Source organism: Ochotona curzoniae, unplaced genomic scaffold (genome assembly GCF_017591425.1).
Source record: "Ochotona curzoniae isolate NIBS_2020 unplaced genomic scaffold, NIBS_Ocur_1.0 scaffold_4505, whole genome shotgun sequence".
NCBI lineage: Eukaryota > Metazoa > Chordata > Mammalia > Lagomorpha > Ochotonidae > Ochotona > Ochotona curzoniae.
In genome coordinates this window covers 22,492,451-22,511,641 of record NW_024467118.1, presented here as the reverse complement: position 1 = coordinate 22,511,641, position 19,191 = coordinate 22,492,451, and the positions used below count along the sequence as shown (strand labels likewise).

Genomic DNA, 19,191 nt, shown 5'->3' with positions numbered 1-19,191 from the left:
AAAAGGAGCAAGGTGACTTCCCCTTGGACAAGGAGACAGCCCCTCACTGTCAGAGCTGAAAAGGCTCTCATCCCAGGGAGTGTTCATGAATGACCTGGCTTTCCTAGGGGGAAATGTGCTCTGGGAACAACAACAACAAGGCTTGGCTTGACCTTCTTCCTTTCTTAGTCAAAATCTAAATGCTCCTCTAAAATGTAAAAGCAGTACAGTACGAAGTTCAAAGTCCTGAATGAGTGGAGCTGCACCACTCCCAAGCTGTCAGAACAGGTTGCAGCAAGCACCTTCAGCATAGTTACCATGCACAATGCATTTAAGCTGCTACAGAGACACAGGAGTTGTGTTGCAGATCATATGCCTGCAAAAGCTGAGGAAATACGGGGATTTTGAGGAGCCATGTCACTCACTGGTCCTCTCCACAGTTCATGGAGTTTTTGGTCAGATTGTAACTTTCTGTCCAAACCACCTTTCCAGGAATATATAACTTTTTCTTTTTTAAATCAAATCATCTCATGCTATTCATTTTGAAGGTAACAGCAAAAAGCAAGGGACCCTAAAGCCATTCATCAAGTCATTATCAGCTCCTCTACTACAGATGCCTCTAGTTCATGTCCCTTCTGGAAGAGTCTTTAGAAAGTTCATGCAAAAATGCATCTTTACAAGAAAAAAAAACATGCACGGGCTTCAAAGACTTTGTGCCCAAATTATCTTTCAATTCCATTCCACAATATCCTCACATATTTTTAAAAATGCTTTCCATCATGAAGGTAAAGCACATGTGCACCAGACTTTAAACCATACTATTTAAAGAATGTTTTTGCATGAATAGAATTTTCTACTGTGGCTGGACTTTTTTTTTTATTATTATAATTTATTTGAAAGGCAGAGTAACCAAGAGAAAAGGGGAGATAGATCTTCCTTCCACTGGTTCAGTCTCCAAATGCCAGGTGCATTCTAGCAGTTGCATAACAGCAAATGTGAGCAACAGCCAGGCTGGACCAAGTCAAAACCACAGCCAGAAACCAGGAACTCCCAAGGCCTCCCATGCAGATGGCATAGCATCAGCTGCTTGCCAGGTGTGGTAGCAGGAAGCTGGATTGGAAGTATGCAGTAGCCTGGACTTGAACCAGGCACTCTGCTAAAGGAAACAGGTGTTCCAAGCAGCAGGAGAGCTTGCTGTGTCACAAACGCTGACCCCTGGCATTTGAATTTTCTCAGATAAAAGGTTAATCAAATAATCCTAATACTAAAGCAGCCAAAAAAAATCCCTACCCTGATTAAACTTTTCAGCGGTAGCTTTCTGAAAGCTAAGCCATGACAAAGAAAGATTTTAAACCAAGCGGAGCTCTGGAAGCCTTCCAGTCCCTGCAGATCAGGATCTGCTTTATCTTCAAGGCCAAAGCCGTTACTGGCTTCTTAACAAGCACTTCAGGGACCTTTCCGTCATCATTTACCTTATCTTGACAACCACTAAGAAAAGGGTTAGTGATCCTCTCAGGAGGGAGCTCTGGTTAGAGCCGAGCTTCTCTTGCTCCCAGCTATACTGTGCTGAAAGTCAGCAAGCAGTAACAACTTTGGAAGCACTCAAAAATAGTAACCATATTTCTTCATTTTATAGAGAGCATGGTCATGACATAAACAAACTTTCTCAGACTTTTAAAGATGTCACTTGTTATTTATTTCACTTGAAATTAGAAATCAGATACTTTTTCGCATCCATTAGGATGCTATCATCAAAACACACACACACACACACACACACACACACACACACACACACACACACACAACAGCAACAACCTTCCAACTTTAGTAAGGATGCAGAGAAAGCAGGCCCTTTGTCCTTTGTGAGCGGGTATGTAAGATGCTCTAAATGTTGTAGAACAGTGTGGCAGTTCCTTAAACAACAGAGCACAGAGTTAGCACTAGGAACCAACCACTGAAGGCAGAAATCTGCAGATACTTGTACACCAACATTCACAGCAGCTAACACATATCCATCACCCAAAGGTCCTCTGGCAGACACACAGAAAAGCAAAAGGTGGTACCCACATGCAAAGCAATATTACTGACCCTTAAAGAGAAATGAAATTCTCTCTCTCTGTCTCTCTCTCTCACACACACACACCCACACCCACATACACACACCCCTATGAATCAGCCTAGGAGATTTTATGCTAAGTGAAATAAGCCAGAAACAAGAAGACAGGTCCTATAATCCCATTTATGTAAAATATCTAGAGTAATCTGATCAATAGAGACAGAAAGTACCACAATGTCAGAGGTTACAAGCAGTGGGAAAGAGGATGTGACAAGGGCCATGAGTGTCAGCGCTGCAAGACCAAAATGCTCCTCCAATAGAGAGCAGAAATGGCTGTGTGACAGAGCGGACAATGCAGCTAACAGCCCACTTAGAAAGTGGACACTGGGACCAGCGCCGTGGCATCGCAAGCTAAACCTCTGCCTGAGGTACCAGCATCCCACAAAGGTGCCAGTTTGAGTCTCAGCTGCTCTGCTTCCCATTCAGCTCCCTGCTATGGAAAAGCAGCAGAGTATGGCTCAAGTTCTTGGGAACCTGCACCCAGGCGGGAGTCCCAGAACATGCTCCTGGCTTTTGAATGGCCTAGCTCTGGCCATTGCAGCCATTTAGAGGAGCGAACCTGCAGATGGAAGATCTCTCTTTCTCTGTTTTGTTCTCCTCTCTTTAAATCTTTAAAACAAAAAACAGTATGATGTTTTTATGCTACATATACTTTCACTACCTTGAGAGCTTATTTGGAGGGTCTAGCAGGGGAGTGCAGCTACTCATATACCCTTGACCAAAGACCAGTCCTCCTCCAGCAGGGATGGTCGTCCTCTTCAACCGAGCCTGCAGCTTTGGGAGGGACGCACATGGAGTGGTGAGGAAGGAAGGGGACACCCGCCTAGCCAGCCAGATCAGCCAAATCAACCATTGCGATCAATGGGGTGACAGATGTCGTAGTCAGATCGCCCTTACATCCTACTTTCACTACCTAAAAAAGAGGGCCCAGTGCGATGGCTCAATTGCCTAAATCTTCATCTTGCATACACCAGGATCACATATGGGTGCCAGTCCGTATCTTGGCAGTTCCACTTCCCATCCAGCTCCTTGCTTGTGACCTGGGAATACAGTAGAGGATGGTCCAAAGCCTTTCCCTGCCCCAGCATGGGAAACCCAGAAGCAGCTCTTGGCTCCTAACTGGCTCATCTCCAGTCATTGCAGCCATTTGGGGAGTAAACCAGCAGATGGTAAACCCTCTCTCCTTCTCTCTGTAAATCTGCCTTTCCAATAAAAACAAATCTTAAAAAGAAGCAGAGGAAGAAGAAGAAAAAGACAAATCAGATCTAAACAGAGATGCAGTTTCCTGTATACATTTAGAGCTTATAGATATATGGGAATTAATTACACCACATTTTTAATTGCTTGACTTGGAGGAGAAAGAATCTTCTACCCACTAGTTCACTCCCCAAATGTTTACAAAGACATGGGCTGGTCTTGTGAACAAGGGGCCCTGGGGCCCCTTGCTTTCCAGGGCCAATGCCAAGGTTAGCAGCTAGGAATGTAATCCAGGGTTGGCAGAGACTCAGGTACTTCAGCTTTAACATGAGCAGGAATGTGGAACCAGGAGAGGGCTGAGATGCACACCCAGGCACTTTAAGGCAGGATACAAGTGCCCCAAGCTCAGGTCTTAACCAACCAGCAAAACACCTGACCCCGTGGGAAAGAATTAAATTGTCACTCTCTCTTTACAGTAACGCAGGTAGTTGAAATCATGTGATAGCCCCAAAACCACAAATTAAAAAGATCTGGAAATGGAACAAAATCACAACGGGAGAGGCATGAACCCCTTTGCCACTTGAATTCCCTCGATGAGCATCAGCACTCCTACTGCTAGGCTCTAGCCCCCGTCTGGGCCCCTCCCAGTCCCTCCCAGTCCTTGGCCAGCCATGTGCCCCTTCCCATCCCTTACTGACCCTTCAACCCTTCGCACTTTGACTTGGTTCACATTCCTACAACTGTAAAAGTAGAGTTAGTAGGAAGCTTTGGACACCAGCTCTCCATGCCCCCCAGCATGGCATGCTCCTGGAAGGCTGGTACAGGCTGAATTCTGGGCTCACCAGACATGACTTTATCACTGGATGTCTTTCATCCTTTACTCCTTTCTAGAAGGTGCAGGGCAAATCCGAACAACGTTAACACTGCCCCCAAGCCACATTTCTACAAATAGCAGTATCTGCCATCAGCACTTCTTTCATCCTTTCCTATTAGCTTCTCCACCACAGCCTGTCCTCTGTGCCCCTGCCCCAACATGGCTGTTCTCCTAAGGGTGGAACCCTTAGCTCATCTCACTAGGTCCCACTGCAGTGGTCCAGGTGCCCGAGCCCTCACACAGCTTTGAAGAGTGAGGGGAGCTGGTGTGGTCACTGTTTCCCTAACTCCTCCACTAAGCTCCAGACACAGAGGTGTGGAGTCCACACCTCCACACCCCTAACACAGCACCTGACTATTAGAACACACCCACAATTGGGCAGGGCAGCTCACCTGACCCTCTGTCCTGTATTACACCCAACCTTTCCCTAGGTCCCGTTGCTCTGCCCAGCAGCCACCTGGCACCAGGCACCGCTCACCCTCTATGCGTTCACAGAGCTTGTGCAGGCCCTGCAGGGGGCAACCCTCACACAGCTGGGCTGGCGCCTTGGCCGTCTGCTGCACCGCGGCCACTGTGAAGGCCTGCTTCAGGGTCATCATGATTTCATCAACCTGATCAAACAGAGAGAAGAGAGAGGGTGTCATCAGTGCAGGGTCCTGGAGTTGGGGAGGGGAGCTACGGATGACACTGGGTATGCTGGGACTTTACTGACCTCCTTCTTCCTCTGATGGCAGACGGTAACCATCACAATTGCCAGTGCTGCTAAGAACCCTCCCCAGAGGCTCAAAGCTCTTAAAGCAGACAAGGCAAAATAAAAGCTACAGGTCCAATACACAGACACCAAGCCAACACCTCTGGCCAAGAGTCCAACGTTGACATTTACAAAGGGGACGAGAGGGTGGAAATGGTCAAGTTCTTCAAACACAGAGAACCCCTTCACCGAGCATCTGAGCATGTCTCAACTGAGTGTTCGCTGTTGCATCTGCACAAATGGGACCACGAAATGCAGATGACAAGCACACAAGGCTACCCCACCCTGTTAAGGACGTCTACGGCCCCAGGAGGCTGAAGCACCCTAGAGGCCAATATCCCTAGTGAGAAATGTAAGTCCCCTCACCAGAGCTTCATTGGCGCACTGAAACACGTAGCAGACGAAATGGAGGCCGCCGCCACCGCCCGAAGACTCCCGGCAGATAAACCCAAAGTGGTCCACGTGCCGGATGCCCTGTGAGAGGGAGGGGAGAGGGAGAAGGAAGCTGGAGGCTGCTGCCAGAAATGCTTGCCCACTGCAACTTCCAGAACACTAAGAAACTGCCATGTGCTCACACATTTTACAATCAAAAACTACCGAAGAACCCCTTCTCAGCATGTTCATCAATGTCAAGACATTGTTCTGCTAAAATGTTACATATGAATATTAACATGTAAGCTTTGAGGCATCACTAAGAGAACATCACTGCAGATACAACATCAACTGTATATGTTAATGCAGTAACATCTTCTGAAAGCACCAGATTGCAGATACCAGCGATGCTGGCTTGAAATTCAGCTAAGCGTGGAAATGTATAAACTGTCCTCTTTTGGAAATTACTATCACATTAGCAAATAAATTTTGACATTAATATTACATAAATAGAAGTCAAGATCAGAACTTTGTGGCTACTCTTGGTTTAGGCCCAACAGTTCCTAGTAACAAAACAGTCACTGACACGCCCTAGCAGCTAAATCAAGGGGCTCCAGCAGTTGATGAGGCCTGCGCCACAGGCTGCCACCCAGGAACCTAGGACTTAGTAAAAAAATATCTTTGGAAATGGCTCTCTGCTGGATTATGACCAAGAACTTGTTTTCATGCTTAGAAAAGAAAAAAAGATTTCCTCTTGGACATATATTAAAAATCATATTATAAATCAACAAATACTGGTATTTTTCAGTGACTCTTATTAGGAAAATGAGAAATCAGAACTAAGAAACACAGCACCATGTAATTGTAAGAGCCCTCTTATTTGTTAGGACAGCCCTGACTACAACTGGCATAGCTAGTCATGACTGAGAGATTGCTCCAAAATCTCCAGGAAACTGTGATTTTAGTAAAATATCTGCAAAGATAAGCACTCCTATATCTTAAGGGAGAAGAAAATGAAGACTGATAGAAAGGAAATTTGTAAATTTTTACAAGGTTGAAATAAGTATTCATCGTATGCACAAACATATATAATACAGCTATCCCTAGAACGGACAAAGCAACAATACTAACAACAATTCCAAAAATCGAAAGTAGATTGGTTTTCTCTAATGTGTTTTTTTCTTTTAATTTAGTTGAGAAGCAAAGAGAGAGAAGGAGGGAGAGATCAGTCTATGAACTGTTGGTTTACTCCACATGCCTACGACACGCGGGCGGTGGGAATGGAGATGCGGAATCCAGCTCTCCCACGGGGGTCGCAGGGACCCATTTACTTGAGCAGTAACTATGGCGTCTCGAAGTCAGCACTGGCAGAAGCTGCAATCAGGAGACAAGGATTCAACCCAGGTTCTGATGCTCATGGTGGGGGGTCCTCACCAGAGGCCTTCTTTTTTTAACAAGGATTTACTTTTCTCCTCAATACAGATTTACATGCATAGGAGACCGTCCCTCCCTCTCCCTCTCTAACCAGTCATTTATTTACTTATTTATTTTTATTTGAAAGGCAGATTTTTTTTGGTTTGTTTTTGAGAGAGGGGAAACAGAGAGAAAGATCTGCTCTCTGCTGGTTCACTCCACAATGGCCTCAATGGCTAGGCCGGTCCAAAGCTGGGAAACAGGAGCTTCTTCCAAGTCGCCCACGTGGGTGCAGGGTCCCAAGGACTTGGTTCATTGTCCACCACTTCCTCAGGCCACAAGCAGGGAGCTGGATTGGAGGTGGAGCAGCTAGAACAGAAACCAGTGCCTATACAGGATGCTGGTGCTGCAAGGCAGAGAACTAGCCCACTGTGCCAGCCCCCCTCTAACCAGGCTGTTATACTGCTAAGCCAAACTCCCGCCTCTCCAGTATGCTATTGTTCCTAAGATCAAAATTCTTAATGCCCAAATTCTGTTTATAATGTACCTTAATACACCAAAAAGAGGGAAAAATGCAAGATCACATATCAAGAACTTAAAAGGACACATGTGTGACATCTTAAAAAACCCATCCCCATTTACCTGAGAGCAAAAGGATATCTCCTTAAAGTTCTTCTCCAATGCTACTTTTTTGGTGTCTGGACTGATGAGGTAAACTTCTGATTGGCCAATCTTAAAAGACAAGCAAAAAAAAAGCAGTTAGCCCATGTGAAACTGGGATTCCAGTGAATCCTGCAAAGCTTCCCATTCCGTGAGCCACCAAGATACAGGATGAAAGGGGTAATTGCTACGAGAGCCTGATAGCACCACTGAGGTAAAGCAGCAGAGCCTCTGGCATCCCCCTGCCTGTCCGCACCGAGAGCCACACTGACCTGCCTTCCTGAGACAGACCAGAGTCAAGAAGCCTCAGAACCCACATCTCCCTGGCAGCAAAGCATTTCAGGAAGTTTAAGCTTCTGAGTCTTTTTTCAATTATTGTCAAAATACTCTATTTGTTGTATTGGGTATGCATCCGCCTGTGCTACAAACTCCCACTCAGCCTTTTTAAAGGGAGCACATTAGACTAAGTTTGCAAGGCCTTGCTGTCTCAGAGCATCACTGCAGACACCCATAGTAGTGGAATGTGGTACCCACCCCATCCACCACCACTTCCCCCTGCTGCCTGGTGGGAACGTGGTGCAGCTTCCTGGGAACCTGTGTTTGACCTTCTTCTCAGCACCACGGCAGCGGCGGTCATGTCCTGGGGCTGTGTCTATTGGTCACAGTGGCCTACCCCCTGAGTCCTTTATGCCCCTTAATCCTTTGGAATAAAAAGCACATGTACAAGCGTGTAAGAAACTAGGATAACGATATTCCCAGTGTACCCTCCATGTGGGGCATGGGCTTCACACTCACAATATTTTTTTTTGTTTTTTTAAGGAAAGACAGAGTAAGATCTGTCGTCTGCTGGTTCACTCCCTAAGCGGCTGCAATGGCTGGAGCTGAGCCAATCCAAAGCCAGGAGCTTCTTCTGGGTCTCCCAGGTACGTGCAGGGTCCCAAGGACTTGAGCCATCTTCTACTGCTTTCCCAGGCCACAAGCTAGTGGGAAGTGGAGCAGCCAGGATACGAACCAGTGCCCACATGGGATCCCAGCATGTGCAAGGTAAGGACTTAGCCACTAGGCTACAATGCTGAGCCCCACACTCAAAACAGTTTTTGCCTGTTGTATTTCTGACTTGTCCTTCTGTTTGCTGAGACCCAGCAAGCCCTTTATGCTTGTCCTTCTGTTGTGGTCAAGTATAAGGGAAAGCTAACTAATCCTTAACATGTAAGATTTTTCTAAGGTTGACTCGACTGCGGGCCTCTCTTTAGCAGTATGGCCTATATTTGTAAATAATTACTGAATCCCCATTTTGATACTTTTTTCCCCCTTTTAGAGAGCAATGTCTTTAACCTCTATAATGAAAATTACCTCTTACTTATTTTTCAAAAAGAACCTGTCAAAACAAAACAAAAACCCGCAGTTGACAAGCTTTCAAAGCCTGCTTATTTGGCCATGCTGTGTTGTAATGAGCCAATGAAACCTGGGGTCAGGTGGGGTCTGTGAGAACATGCGCACATGGAATCCACCACTAGACCGCATCAGACTGAACTCCGGAGGCTGTTGCACCTGCCCACTTGTCGCCGAACCTACGCCTGCTCCCCACCCTCCTCTGGGACTACCACTCTGTGCTGAGCACCCTGTTACCTTGCGGAGAGACGTCCTGGTTCTGCAGACACATTCACCCACTCGGAACCTTGCAGTGACTATGCCCTGCTTTCAGTCTAAAAGCAGAACCGTGAGCATGACTCATCAAGGTCATGCCTGATGATGCCCTCCCCTCCCCGGCTCCATCTTTTCCCACCCTCCCTTTCTGATTTCGGTGCACAGCCAGCTGTGCCAGGGCTGTGTTCCCAGCACTGCTGCTGACGGCAGTGGACAGAGCCCATGTCGTCATGAGGCCTATCTCCCAGGGGCATATGGAACAGGAGATATTTCACTTGTTCATTATTATGTTAGGTGTCAGTGAGTGCAATGGAGAAAAATTAAGCAAAGAAGTGCGAGGGGAAGTTGTTCTTGGTCCTGTGTCTCAGCAGTGTCCTGGTTCCAGCAAGGAGGCAAGACTTGTGCTAACCTGGGGGAAGGCTGACTGCAGAGAAACAGGTCTAAGTTCAAAGGCCCCAGGGGATGCCCAGGTAACACGCTCAACTCCCACCCCTGCCCAGAGCCTTCTCACCTGCTGTTCCCTCAACCAGCACAGCCTCACTGTCTGGGCTGCCCCCAGGCCTCCGGCGAGAGAAGCCCTTCCCAGCACCCTCACCTCCTCCTCGGCAGCACTCCCCCCAACTCTAATGAGATGACCACTTTGGCAATCTGTGGCCTCTCCCCCTTCTCGCGGTCAGAGACCCTGCCCGTTCGCTGCTTCAATTTCTAGTGTGTGGCAAGGGACCTTGTACAGGGCAGTCACGAGGCAGTAAGTTCTTGAAAATATCTACACTCAGCAACTTCCTTGCTGACACCAGGAGAGGTGTTTTGACTTAAAAAAAAAAAAAAAGACAGATCACAGATGAAAGGGCAAATCTGACTGACAGTGTGGTATTCTTTGTGTTTCAGAGAGTCAACAATGAAACCCAGAGGAAATCCCCACCTAGGAGCTGCTCACCTCCCACCACCCCCGGCACCCAGGGAAGCCTGCAGCCCGCAGCAGCCTGGGCACCCAGCTCACAGGCGTTCTGCCAGGAGCCAGAGCCGCCAAGGCCCCCACTCCGTCAGAGGCTCACTGCCTCCTGGGTCGGTGCCCAGTCCCTTCAGCTTATAGACCTGGAGAACTCCTGACAAGGGGCAAGCTTCACTTACCAGTTTTACACGTTTTGTGATTTTTTTTTTTGTCTAGAAAAAAGCAAGCAGTTCATTCATCCAAGACATTATTGACTTTGAACACCAATTACAAATACAAGGTTATCCACAAACCTAATTCTTCATTATAAAGGCTGTTTCATAAATTAATAAAACATCAAAACAATATTCTCCAACTAAAACATTCTGTTGGTATATATATATTTCAATTGTTTCATTTATCCACTTCTCTCACTTCTGCCCAGGTTGGGAAGTTAGAAGCACCCAGGAGAGAAGTGGGGGTCGCCCAGCTTCCCACGGGTCGCTATAAAGGCTTAGGGCTCAGATAAGGACGATAAGCTAAGAATGATTGGCTCTGGATCAAAACCACACGGATCCCCGCATACACCCGCCAGCGGGCTTTCTCTGAGCCGCCACTGCCGCCGTTTACCGTGAAGAGCATAGTTCTGTTTTCCTCAATATCTGTCGGCTGCACAATATGGTGTCCGCTGAGGAGGTGGTTCTCAATGTCTCTCTCCTCCAAGGAGCTGAAGAAACTGCTGCTCCGAAGGCCTCCGTCCTGGAACTCCCTCCGGAAGGCCAGCGAGCGCAGGCCCGGCTGCGAGAAGGACTTGCGCATGGGCCTGCGGCCCGGCTCCTCGGCCGCAGCCCCGGGCAGGCTAAGTCCGCCCCCGGCACCCAGGGGCTCGGGCTTCCGGACCCCAGCAGCGTCCGTGTCCGCCGCTCGCCTGCTGCAGCTGACATGGTTGAACTTCTCAATGCACTCGTCGATGAGGGCCGGCGGTGCCTTCTTGTGGGCCACCGTCACGCGACCACAGAAGAGCACCTCGAACTTCTTGGCGAACGTGTCGTCAAACTCGGATGGGCAGTGCAGCTCCTCCTGACGTGCGATCTTGCCGGCCTGGCGGATGGAGCTGATGATCTCAGGCACCTGCAGACAGAGGGAGCAGGGTTACTCAGGAGGGCACATGGGGCACGGGGACTGCACATTACAGCAAGGAGGGCACGGGGAGGCACGTGTGTCCAGCACCCCCGTCTACGCAGAGACGCTGGTGCTGACAAGCTGAGGGGTTGGCCCAAGTCCACACAGCAGCCTGGGAATTAAACCTAGGTTGGACCCACTGCAGACCCAAAGGTCCCTTCTACAGAAGTCTACACACTGCAAGGTCACTAGAGCATCGGCTATATTCTAGATTTTACAGCAGTCTCCCTCCACAGAGAGTGGGATGAAGGTCAGAAACATTTATTTTCTCTTTGTTTTTTGTGCTGACAGCTTAAGAAGCTATTACATAGTCCTATACTTGTATTTACTAATAATCACACAGGGGTTGGTGTTGCAGCAAGATAATGGTGGTTTAATTCACTCCTTGCCAACAGGGATGTTCTCTGAAGGAACACCAGATCATGTTACCAGCTGCCCAGCTTTCAACCCAGCTCCCTGCGAATGTGCCTGGAAAGGCAGTGAAGAAGGACTGAGACCCTGACACCCCGAGGGAGACCCTGCTGAAGTTCCTGGCTCCTGGCTTCAACCTGGCCCAGCCTGGGCTGCTTGGGCCTTATGGAGAATGAATCAGCAGACGGGGTATCTCTTTCCTCTATCTGTCTCTTATCACTCTGCTTTCATATCACCGGAAAAAAAAAAAAAAAGGGCTCCTCCAGCGGACAGCTTTCAGTGTAAAGGCACATTGAGAGGCATACAAAAGGGTCTCACTTCACCTGGTGTGGTCCCTGCTGCTATACCCTCTCCTCACTAACTTCCACCCGCATCCTCAAACGCACAGAGGCACCCACACTGCAGGGACCCAAACTCAGGGCGGCTGCCTGGATGAGAAAACCTCTGCACTCAGCTCAAGATTTGTGGCCAGAGAAAACAATTCAAAAGGAATGGCCCGGCTTCTGTTACGACCTAACACGTAAACCAATTCTCTTTCAATTTCTGTGTAACGAAAATTCAATCTGGAGCCCAATACCCATAAGGTTCCAATGTCCTTTCAACAACATTACAGAGAAGGGAAAAGTATTCCTTCCAATACAGGGCAAAGCTCAATGCACGCAGGAGAGGGAGATGGTTTTCGTTGATTTAGAAAGCTCATGCATAATTCCTGAAGAGCCTCATGGCTTCACATCAGGCACGCCGCAACACTCTCCCTGCATACATACCATAATGTGTCGCTTCAGGGAGATTACCACACAGACACGCAAAATATGTTTCAGGACAATTAAAAAAAAAAAAAAAGACTTAAGCCCTAAGAAGCGGAGATTTCAGCAGATGATAAAGAGCTAAGCACACAGTTCTCGGGTGTGTGCTGAAATATCCCTCCGATGCTGCCAGTTACGCCTCCCAGGGAGGCCCACAGGCCTCACGGTGCAGGCAGACAGGGCAGGACGAGCAAGGCCCGGCCACTCCGCTGGGATCCACACTTCCTGGGACTCACTGAAGGGCCCTGGCATAGGCAGCCAGCACGCTGCTGGGGGACGTGCGGAAGGGGGGACCTATCACATTTTCTAGGTGAAAGTCATTTCTGCGTGACAAAGAATAATGCCATTTTTCAAGCTCATAGAACTCATTTATGTAAGTAAATTGACTGTGTGAGATTATCAGGAGCATGCCAACAATCCCAATTACGGACCCTAGCAATTTGTGTTCTGTCCTTTTTTTTTTTCCTTTTTTAGATTCATTTACTTTGTATTACAAAGTCAGATGTACAGAGAGGAGGAGAAACAGAGTAAAATCTTCCAGCCAACCATTCACTCCCCAAGTGACCGCAACTGGGAACCAGGAACCTCTTCTGGGTCTCCCACATGGATGCAGGTTTCCTAAAGCTTTGGGCCATCCTCAACTGCTTTCCCAGTCCACAAGCAGGGAGCTGGATGGGAAGTGGAGCTGCCGGGATTAAACTGGAGCATTCAAGGCAAGGACTTTAGCCGCTAGGCCACAGCGCCGGGCCCGTTCTGTCCTTTTTTAAGGCTCAGCGGAAAACAGTAGGCACACAAGCAAGGCACCCAACAGAGCACCGGGTTGTTCCCTCGCTTCACAGGCCGGAAGGCAAGCAGCACGTCACACCTGGCTTGGGGCTGAAGCAACATGGCCTTCCCAGCCATCAGCTCCCCTACGCTTTAACCAGACTCTCAGAAGACATGCTTCAGTTGCAGGACAAAGCTGCACCCCTGCTCTGGCCATTCAGAAACAGCTAAGTGCTAGGAGCATCCTGCCCTATGGGAGCACAAAGAGGCTGCAAGTATAATGCAGGTATAAAGAGGGGATGATAAATGGAGACTTAGAAAACACTCAAGTCCTGATCAAATAATGTAATTTCAAAACATGCCATGACAAATGGCACCTTACCAAATATAGTCTCAATGACAAATTGTGAATAATTAAAAATCAAATGTCCCTGGGGGGAGGGGAGCAGTACCCTAGCATAACACATTAATCTTCAGCCTGTGGTGCCAGCATCCCATATGGGCACCAGTTCGAGTCCTGGTTGCTCCACTTCTGATCCAGCTCCCTACTTACAGCCTAGCAAAGCACCTATGTGGGAGACCCAGAAGCTCCAGGTTTCCGGCTTTGGACTGGCTCAGCCTCTAGCCATTGTGACCATTTGGGGAGGGAATTAGCAAATGGAAGTGTACGCTTTCTCTCTAGCTCTTGCTCTAACTCTACTTTCAAATAATAATAATCTTTAAAAAAAAACTAGCATCATTTAAATATCACATTATTCCAGAACAGCAAGAGACTAAATTTCAAAATGAGCTCTACAGGTGGGTGTGTCTATAGATTGTTCCCTTTACCAGAACAGACCTGAGTCACCGTTTTTCAAGAAACAATGACATAACGGCCACTTGGGATGAAATCCTTGATCTCTGTTCTTGCATTTCCTTCATTTATTTCTAGGTATTTCTCGGCGCCAGAGCCAGGGATCCAGGAGAGAATCGCAGCCCAGCCCGGGGAGGGTGTGCTGGGAACCTGAGCTCAGAACCAAGCCCACAGGATGGAGAGATGGGCTGAATTCAAGATTCTCGAGACAACATCCCACAGGGCTGGAGACAGGAACTCAGGACACAGAGGAGGAGGCACGGGCATCGGGGGAAGAGTTCTTCTACAGCAGTAGAGAAAGGCCGGGAGCACCTGCAAGTGACAAGACACCTGTGGGCTGCTGGCCCCATGTGCTGGGGTCCAAGGCAGGACGGCCAGCTGGGGACTTCAAAGGCTCTTAAGACTAGGCAGGCAACTGCAGGCTCAGGAACAGTGAACACATGCGGGCCTCTGTCATCCAAGGAAGCCATGGACAGCCTCTGGGGCAGCCCAGGCAGACGAGCAGAGAAGCAGGAGGGCAGAGACGCCAAGGCAGGGGGCAGTGCATCGTCAAGAAATAGAGGGCGAGTGACTGAGGACAACTTTAGGGCTAAGACAGGTTGCCTGGAGTTGGCAGCTCACAAGGGTACCTGTAAGCAAGTGAAGGGAGAGCTCGGTAAGACACCACTGGGATGCCTGAGTCCATTTTGGAGGGTCTGGTTCCAGTGCCTGCTACTCCACTTCCAGTCCAATTTCCTGCTAATGCACACCTGGAAGGCAGCAGGTGACAGCTGCTCCTGTACCCCCACAGGACAGCCGCACACTGAGTTCTGGCTTCAGAGAATAAAGTGAACTAACTAGCACGTGGGAAGGTCTCTCTCCATCTCTCCTGTCCCGTTCTACTTGCCTTTCAAATACAACGAAAATACATAAAAACTAAAAGACAAAGGTGGGCTGCTAACACTAAGACCTCACCCCAAATACAAATGTCTGAAAATGTCTTTAGCAAAAACTTCAATCTACAAGAAGTCAAATGTCAAACTGTAATATTTATTGCAAATATACGGCCCCTTTTCAGCAGACCCTCGCACAGAGAGCCCTGGAGTTCATTCCCGCTGATACTATCTGGGTCCTTGTAACCAGAGTCCTTTTTTTAGTTTGGTCCAAGCACCAACATCTGCGTCATTTCTGTTTGCAGATAAGCTGATAAAGCAAATCACTGCCGAGACAAGAATCTAAAAGCCATTTTACTGGAATGAAGTCAACAAGGGTTTAGAGTTCGGTTTAATTCCTTTTATGTTGCAACTCAAAACAAGAGTGCTAGGTCCTTAAGATCAATCACCAATAATTAATAAGGAAGTGGGCCTTGTTTAGGTAAGTTAAAAAGCTGACTGACTTCCTCGTCTGTCAGCCTCTTTGAGTTCACGCTGAAGCTCAGCTTTGAAAGTAGATCCGCAGTTTGTTCACAAACAGAAGGAACTCCTTTGGACTCACCTACCAGCACCACGCGGTCCAGGCGGATGTCCCCGGGCCAACGTCAAGGCGAGAAGGAGCAAGAGAACGATACTCCTAGAAATCAGAAATATTCACTTCTCTACCCAAAGTCCTGAAACATGTGGGTTAGCTTTCTTTGTGAGGATTTGGGGGCTTTAAAGGATTAAGCACACTGCAAGTACAATTTATCCAGAGGGATTTAGGAGAACTCCCTTGGCAATGTGTGCAGGGCGAGTTGCTTCACTCCACAGCTATGCTCTGGCTTCCCGGCTGACAAGTCAAACAAGTGTCACCCCAGGCTAGAGGAGCCTGCTGTCTTTAAAACTCTCGCTATGTTTCCTGCTATGTAATATATTAAAACATCCTTACCCATCTAAACTCAGGGGCATCCCATAGGGAAGATGGCCCCCATCCTAGCCCAGTTTTCAGTTGTCTCTGCACAACTCTCAAGGGCATGCTGGTCCAGAAGCCTGGATTTATCATATGCCTGTGTAACATCTGGAAGTAAGGCAGGCATCACGGGAACCTGTCCTCCATGTGCCATGCACAACACTATCCCTCCCGGATCACTTGGGACACTGAGGCCCCTGGCCAAAGCTGGACAGAGCAAAAGCGGCCACTTGGCACAGCCCCCACCACACTCACAGCTGAGACAAACAAGCTTGGAAGGCAAAAATACTGGATCTGTCTAAACAAAAGAAATATGCATGTATTATGCAAATGACCCAGGAAGGTGGAAGCCCAGTGCAACAAGAGGAAAAGTATTAAGGAGGCTCAGAGAGAGCAGAAATGCAACATCCCAATGTGGCATGCATTTTTAAAAAAAATTTTTTTTATAATCATACTTAGTTGATTAGGGAGTCAGGAGAGAAACAAAGGGAGAAGCCCCACCCAACCTCCCACCCATCCCAGGTCCCCGATGTGAGACATGCTCCAAGGGTCCTGCTCCTGCAGTTTTGATAGTTCAACAGGTCTGAATTGCTGCCAATTTCACCGTTCCATTCGCGATGAAACCTATTCAGAATCCATTAGCTGACATAATCTCTTCATGGTTGGGTTTCTGAGGTCAGCAGTTCAGTCGGAGGAATCTCCAAAGAAATTTCTTCTGAGGTGATCCCAGACCTGATTCTTGTGTGTGAATGCCAGTAGAGGGTCTGGCACAGTCTGTCCCCCCAAATCAACTTATGCACATGCTGGTGGTTGCAACTGCTGGGTCAGTTCTGTTTCCAGCCCTGTCTTCCACATGAACCGATGGGTGTTACAGTCCAGCCGAATCCTGCCCACTTTATACTCAGCCCTCAGGCAAACCAGTGGGAGCTGAAGCCTAGTTGGGGCAACTCCCTATAACCCCCACCAAGCCTGCCCCCTACCCTGATTCCCATGCTTGCCACTATGTACTGCAGGCTTGTCCATCTGTCCCACACCCCATTTAGCTCTTGCACACGTCAATGGGCATTGATGCCTAGTGCAACCCAACCAGCCCTACTATCCAACCCACACACATACTGGCAGGTGCCTTTTTTGTCTAGCCACCCCTGCCCCAGTCCTGGTTTTCATGCTCTCCAGAGGGAGTGGTAACCCAAGAGGGAGATGCCCACTATTTCCCTTCTAAGCCACTCCCACTCCCAGATCCTGCACTCTCCAGGTAGTTCTGCAGTTTAACTTGACAGATTTAGTCCCCAGTGCCAGCTTCTGCCAGCTGATGCTACGGCAAAGCCCAACCAACCCTCACCCACTTTAATTTTTGCTAGCACCAGTAGGAACAGTCAACCCAACCTGGCTTTTCCCTGATCTAGCTCACATGAGACCCACAGGTGTTATAGCCTGCCTGGTCTGGTCTGCCCCCATCCCAGCTCATGCTCTCCAATGGGAGTGGCTGTCCAGCAGGGGAGCCCACGTGCCCCCTCCCTCCCTGATTCTCACGTGTGCTGGTTGGGCACTGGGCCACATCTGGTACGGCTCACCTTACCTTGGCATTTCATAATGTGCACTGATTTGTGTCGCAACCGAACCTGGCCCGACCTACACTCTCTATTCTGGTGCTCAGATTCACCAGTGGGTGATGTGAACGGGTTCAGCCTGGTCTGCCCACGACCTATGCCATATGTATGCCGGAGGGTATCTTTCTCTGGCCTGGTCTGGGTTGCTCCCTATCATGGTTCTTGCGGTCACCTGCGGGGACTGTGTCCCAACAGAGAGTTGCCCAAGCTCCTCCATCAGAACCTCTCCCTAGTGGCATGCATTTCAAATTAACTTAGAGTGGACAGGCTGACTTTTAACATTTATCAAACTCTGCCTTTTGTAAAATAAAATCAGTCATCCAGAGGCAAAAAAAAAAAAAAAGATTTTATGTTTTCCCTATGAAAAGAAGACGTAATCAAATTTTAGGTTACAACAAAAATTGTGCTCAAGTGGCTCATTTGCACAGTATTCCCTTTCTCTCTTGGCACCTGTTATGAGAGATGAGAAAAGGTGTAACCCCATGCATTTACCATGGGCAGAGAACCTGGAGCAGAACACACAGGTGATTCACAAATCACCTGCACTGCCCGACATCACAACCCCTCAGGGCTGATTCTGCTCCTCTCACTCCAGGCCTGGAGGTGGTCCAGTGTCATTCCTCAGTCACAAATCACGAGGCCTTGCCTTCTCCCTGGAGTTAACCCCCATCCTCCGCTTGCCTACAAATGGTAAACGCTATCCATATGAATGGACACACAGCAATTTTGCGGGGCTTAACCAGACCACCAAAGCCAAGACCTTTACTTTTTAGTCCTAATTAATGTTTGCCTCCCATGAAGGGACTGAAGAAAAGCACCCCTGTGCAGGTTGTGGGGCTCAAGTCACCAACATGGAAAGTGGATGCCCCTAAGGAGGCTGCAATTACAACCCCAGTGACTCAAGCATAAGCTGGGGAATCACACACGCACCCCAGACACAAACAGCAGGGAGGGAAGGCATGGTTAGATGCACTCAACACCCAAGGCAGTCTACTCCTTACAATCAAACCATGACACCAATTCTCAGCTTAATGTGCAGCACCCAACACTCCCATGACCAGCCCCTTCCCTGCTCCCCATCACTCCCAGGCAAGCATCCTGCAGCCTCATTCCCAGTATTTATACCACAATGACTGGGATGAGTTCACTAGAACTGTGGGACCTACTGGGAAAGGTAAATCTAACATTTTTTAAAATTTACTTAGGTATTACGTATGTATGTATGCATGTATATTTATGCTGGAAAGTCAGATATACAGAGAAGAGAAGAGACAGAGAAAGATCTTCCATCCACTGGTTCACTTCCCAAGTGACTAAAAAGGCCAGAACTGAGTCAATCCAAAGCCAGGAGCCTGGAGCCTCCTCCAGATATCCCACATGGGTGGGAGGGTCTCAAGGCATTGGGCCATCCTCTACTGCTTTCCCAGGCCACAAGCAGGGAAATGGATAGGAGGTGGAGCAGCCAGGATTAGAAATGGCACCCATACGCGATCCCAGCGCATGAAAGGCAAGGACTTTCGCCACTAGGCTACCACACCAGGCACCCCTTCTCCTCTTTATCCCTCTCACTAAGAGGCACATCAACTATATGCCATATCTCCAATCTGTAATGCATACACTCCTTCCCTCAAGGTCCAGGGGCATCCAGCCCAAAGGAACACCAGCACAGGTGTCTACATTCCTGGTACAGTTACTCCTGAGCCGAATAGGCAGCAAGGGGCTGGCGCTGTGGCACAATGTGGTATGCAGCTGTCTGAG

At 48.4% G+C, this 19,191-nt stretch overlaps 1 protein-coding gene across 2 annotated transcripts in view; it reads right to left on the bottom strand.

Annotated features, from left to right (window-relative positions):
* Nucleotides 1-19,191, bottom strand: part of TBC1D1 (TBC1 domain family member 1) — a 186,998-nt gene that overhangs the window by 74,510 nt on the left and 93,297 nt on the right. The window contains exons 3-7 of one of the 2 annotated variants that reach the window (XM_040966043.1): nt 10,844-11,074; nt 10,574-10,780; nt 7,348-7,437; nt 5,287-5,394; nt 4,648-4,780 (exon numbers count right to left, since the gene is read on the bottom strand). In XM_040966043.1, the coding sequence (XP_040821977.1) occupies nt 4,648-4,780; nt 5,287-5,394; nt 7,348-7,437; nt 10,574-10,780; nt 10,844-11,074 (769 nt within the window). Of the gene's footprint in view, nt 1-4,647; nt 4,781-5,286; nt 5,395-7,347; nt 7,438-10,573; nt 11,075-19,191 lie in introns of both variants that reach the window. The other variant, XM_040966044.1, reaches the window with a different exon arrangement.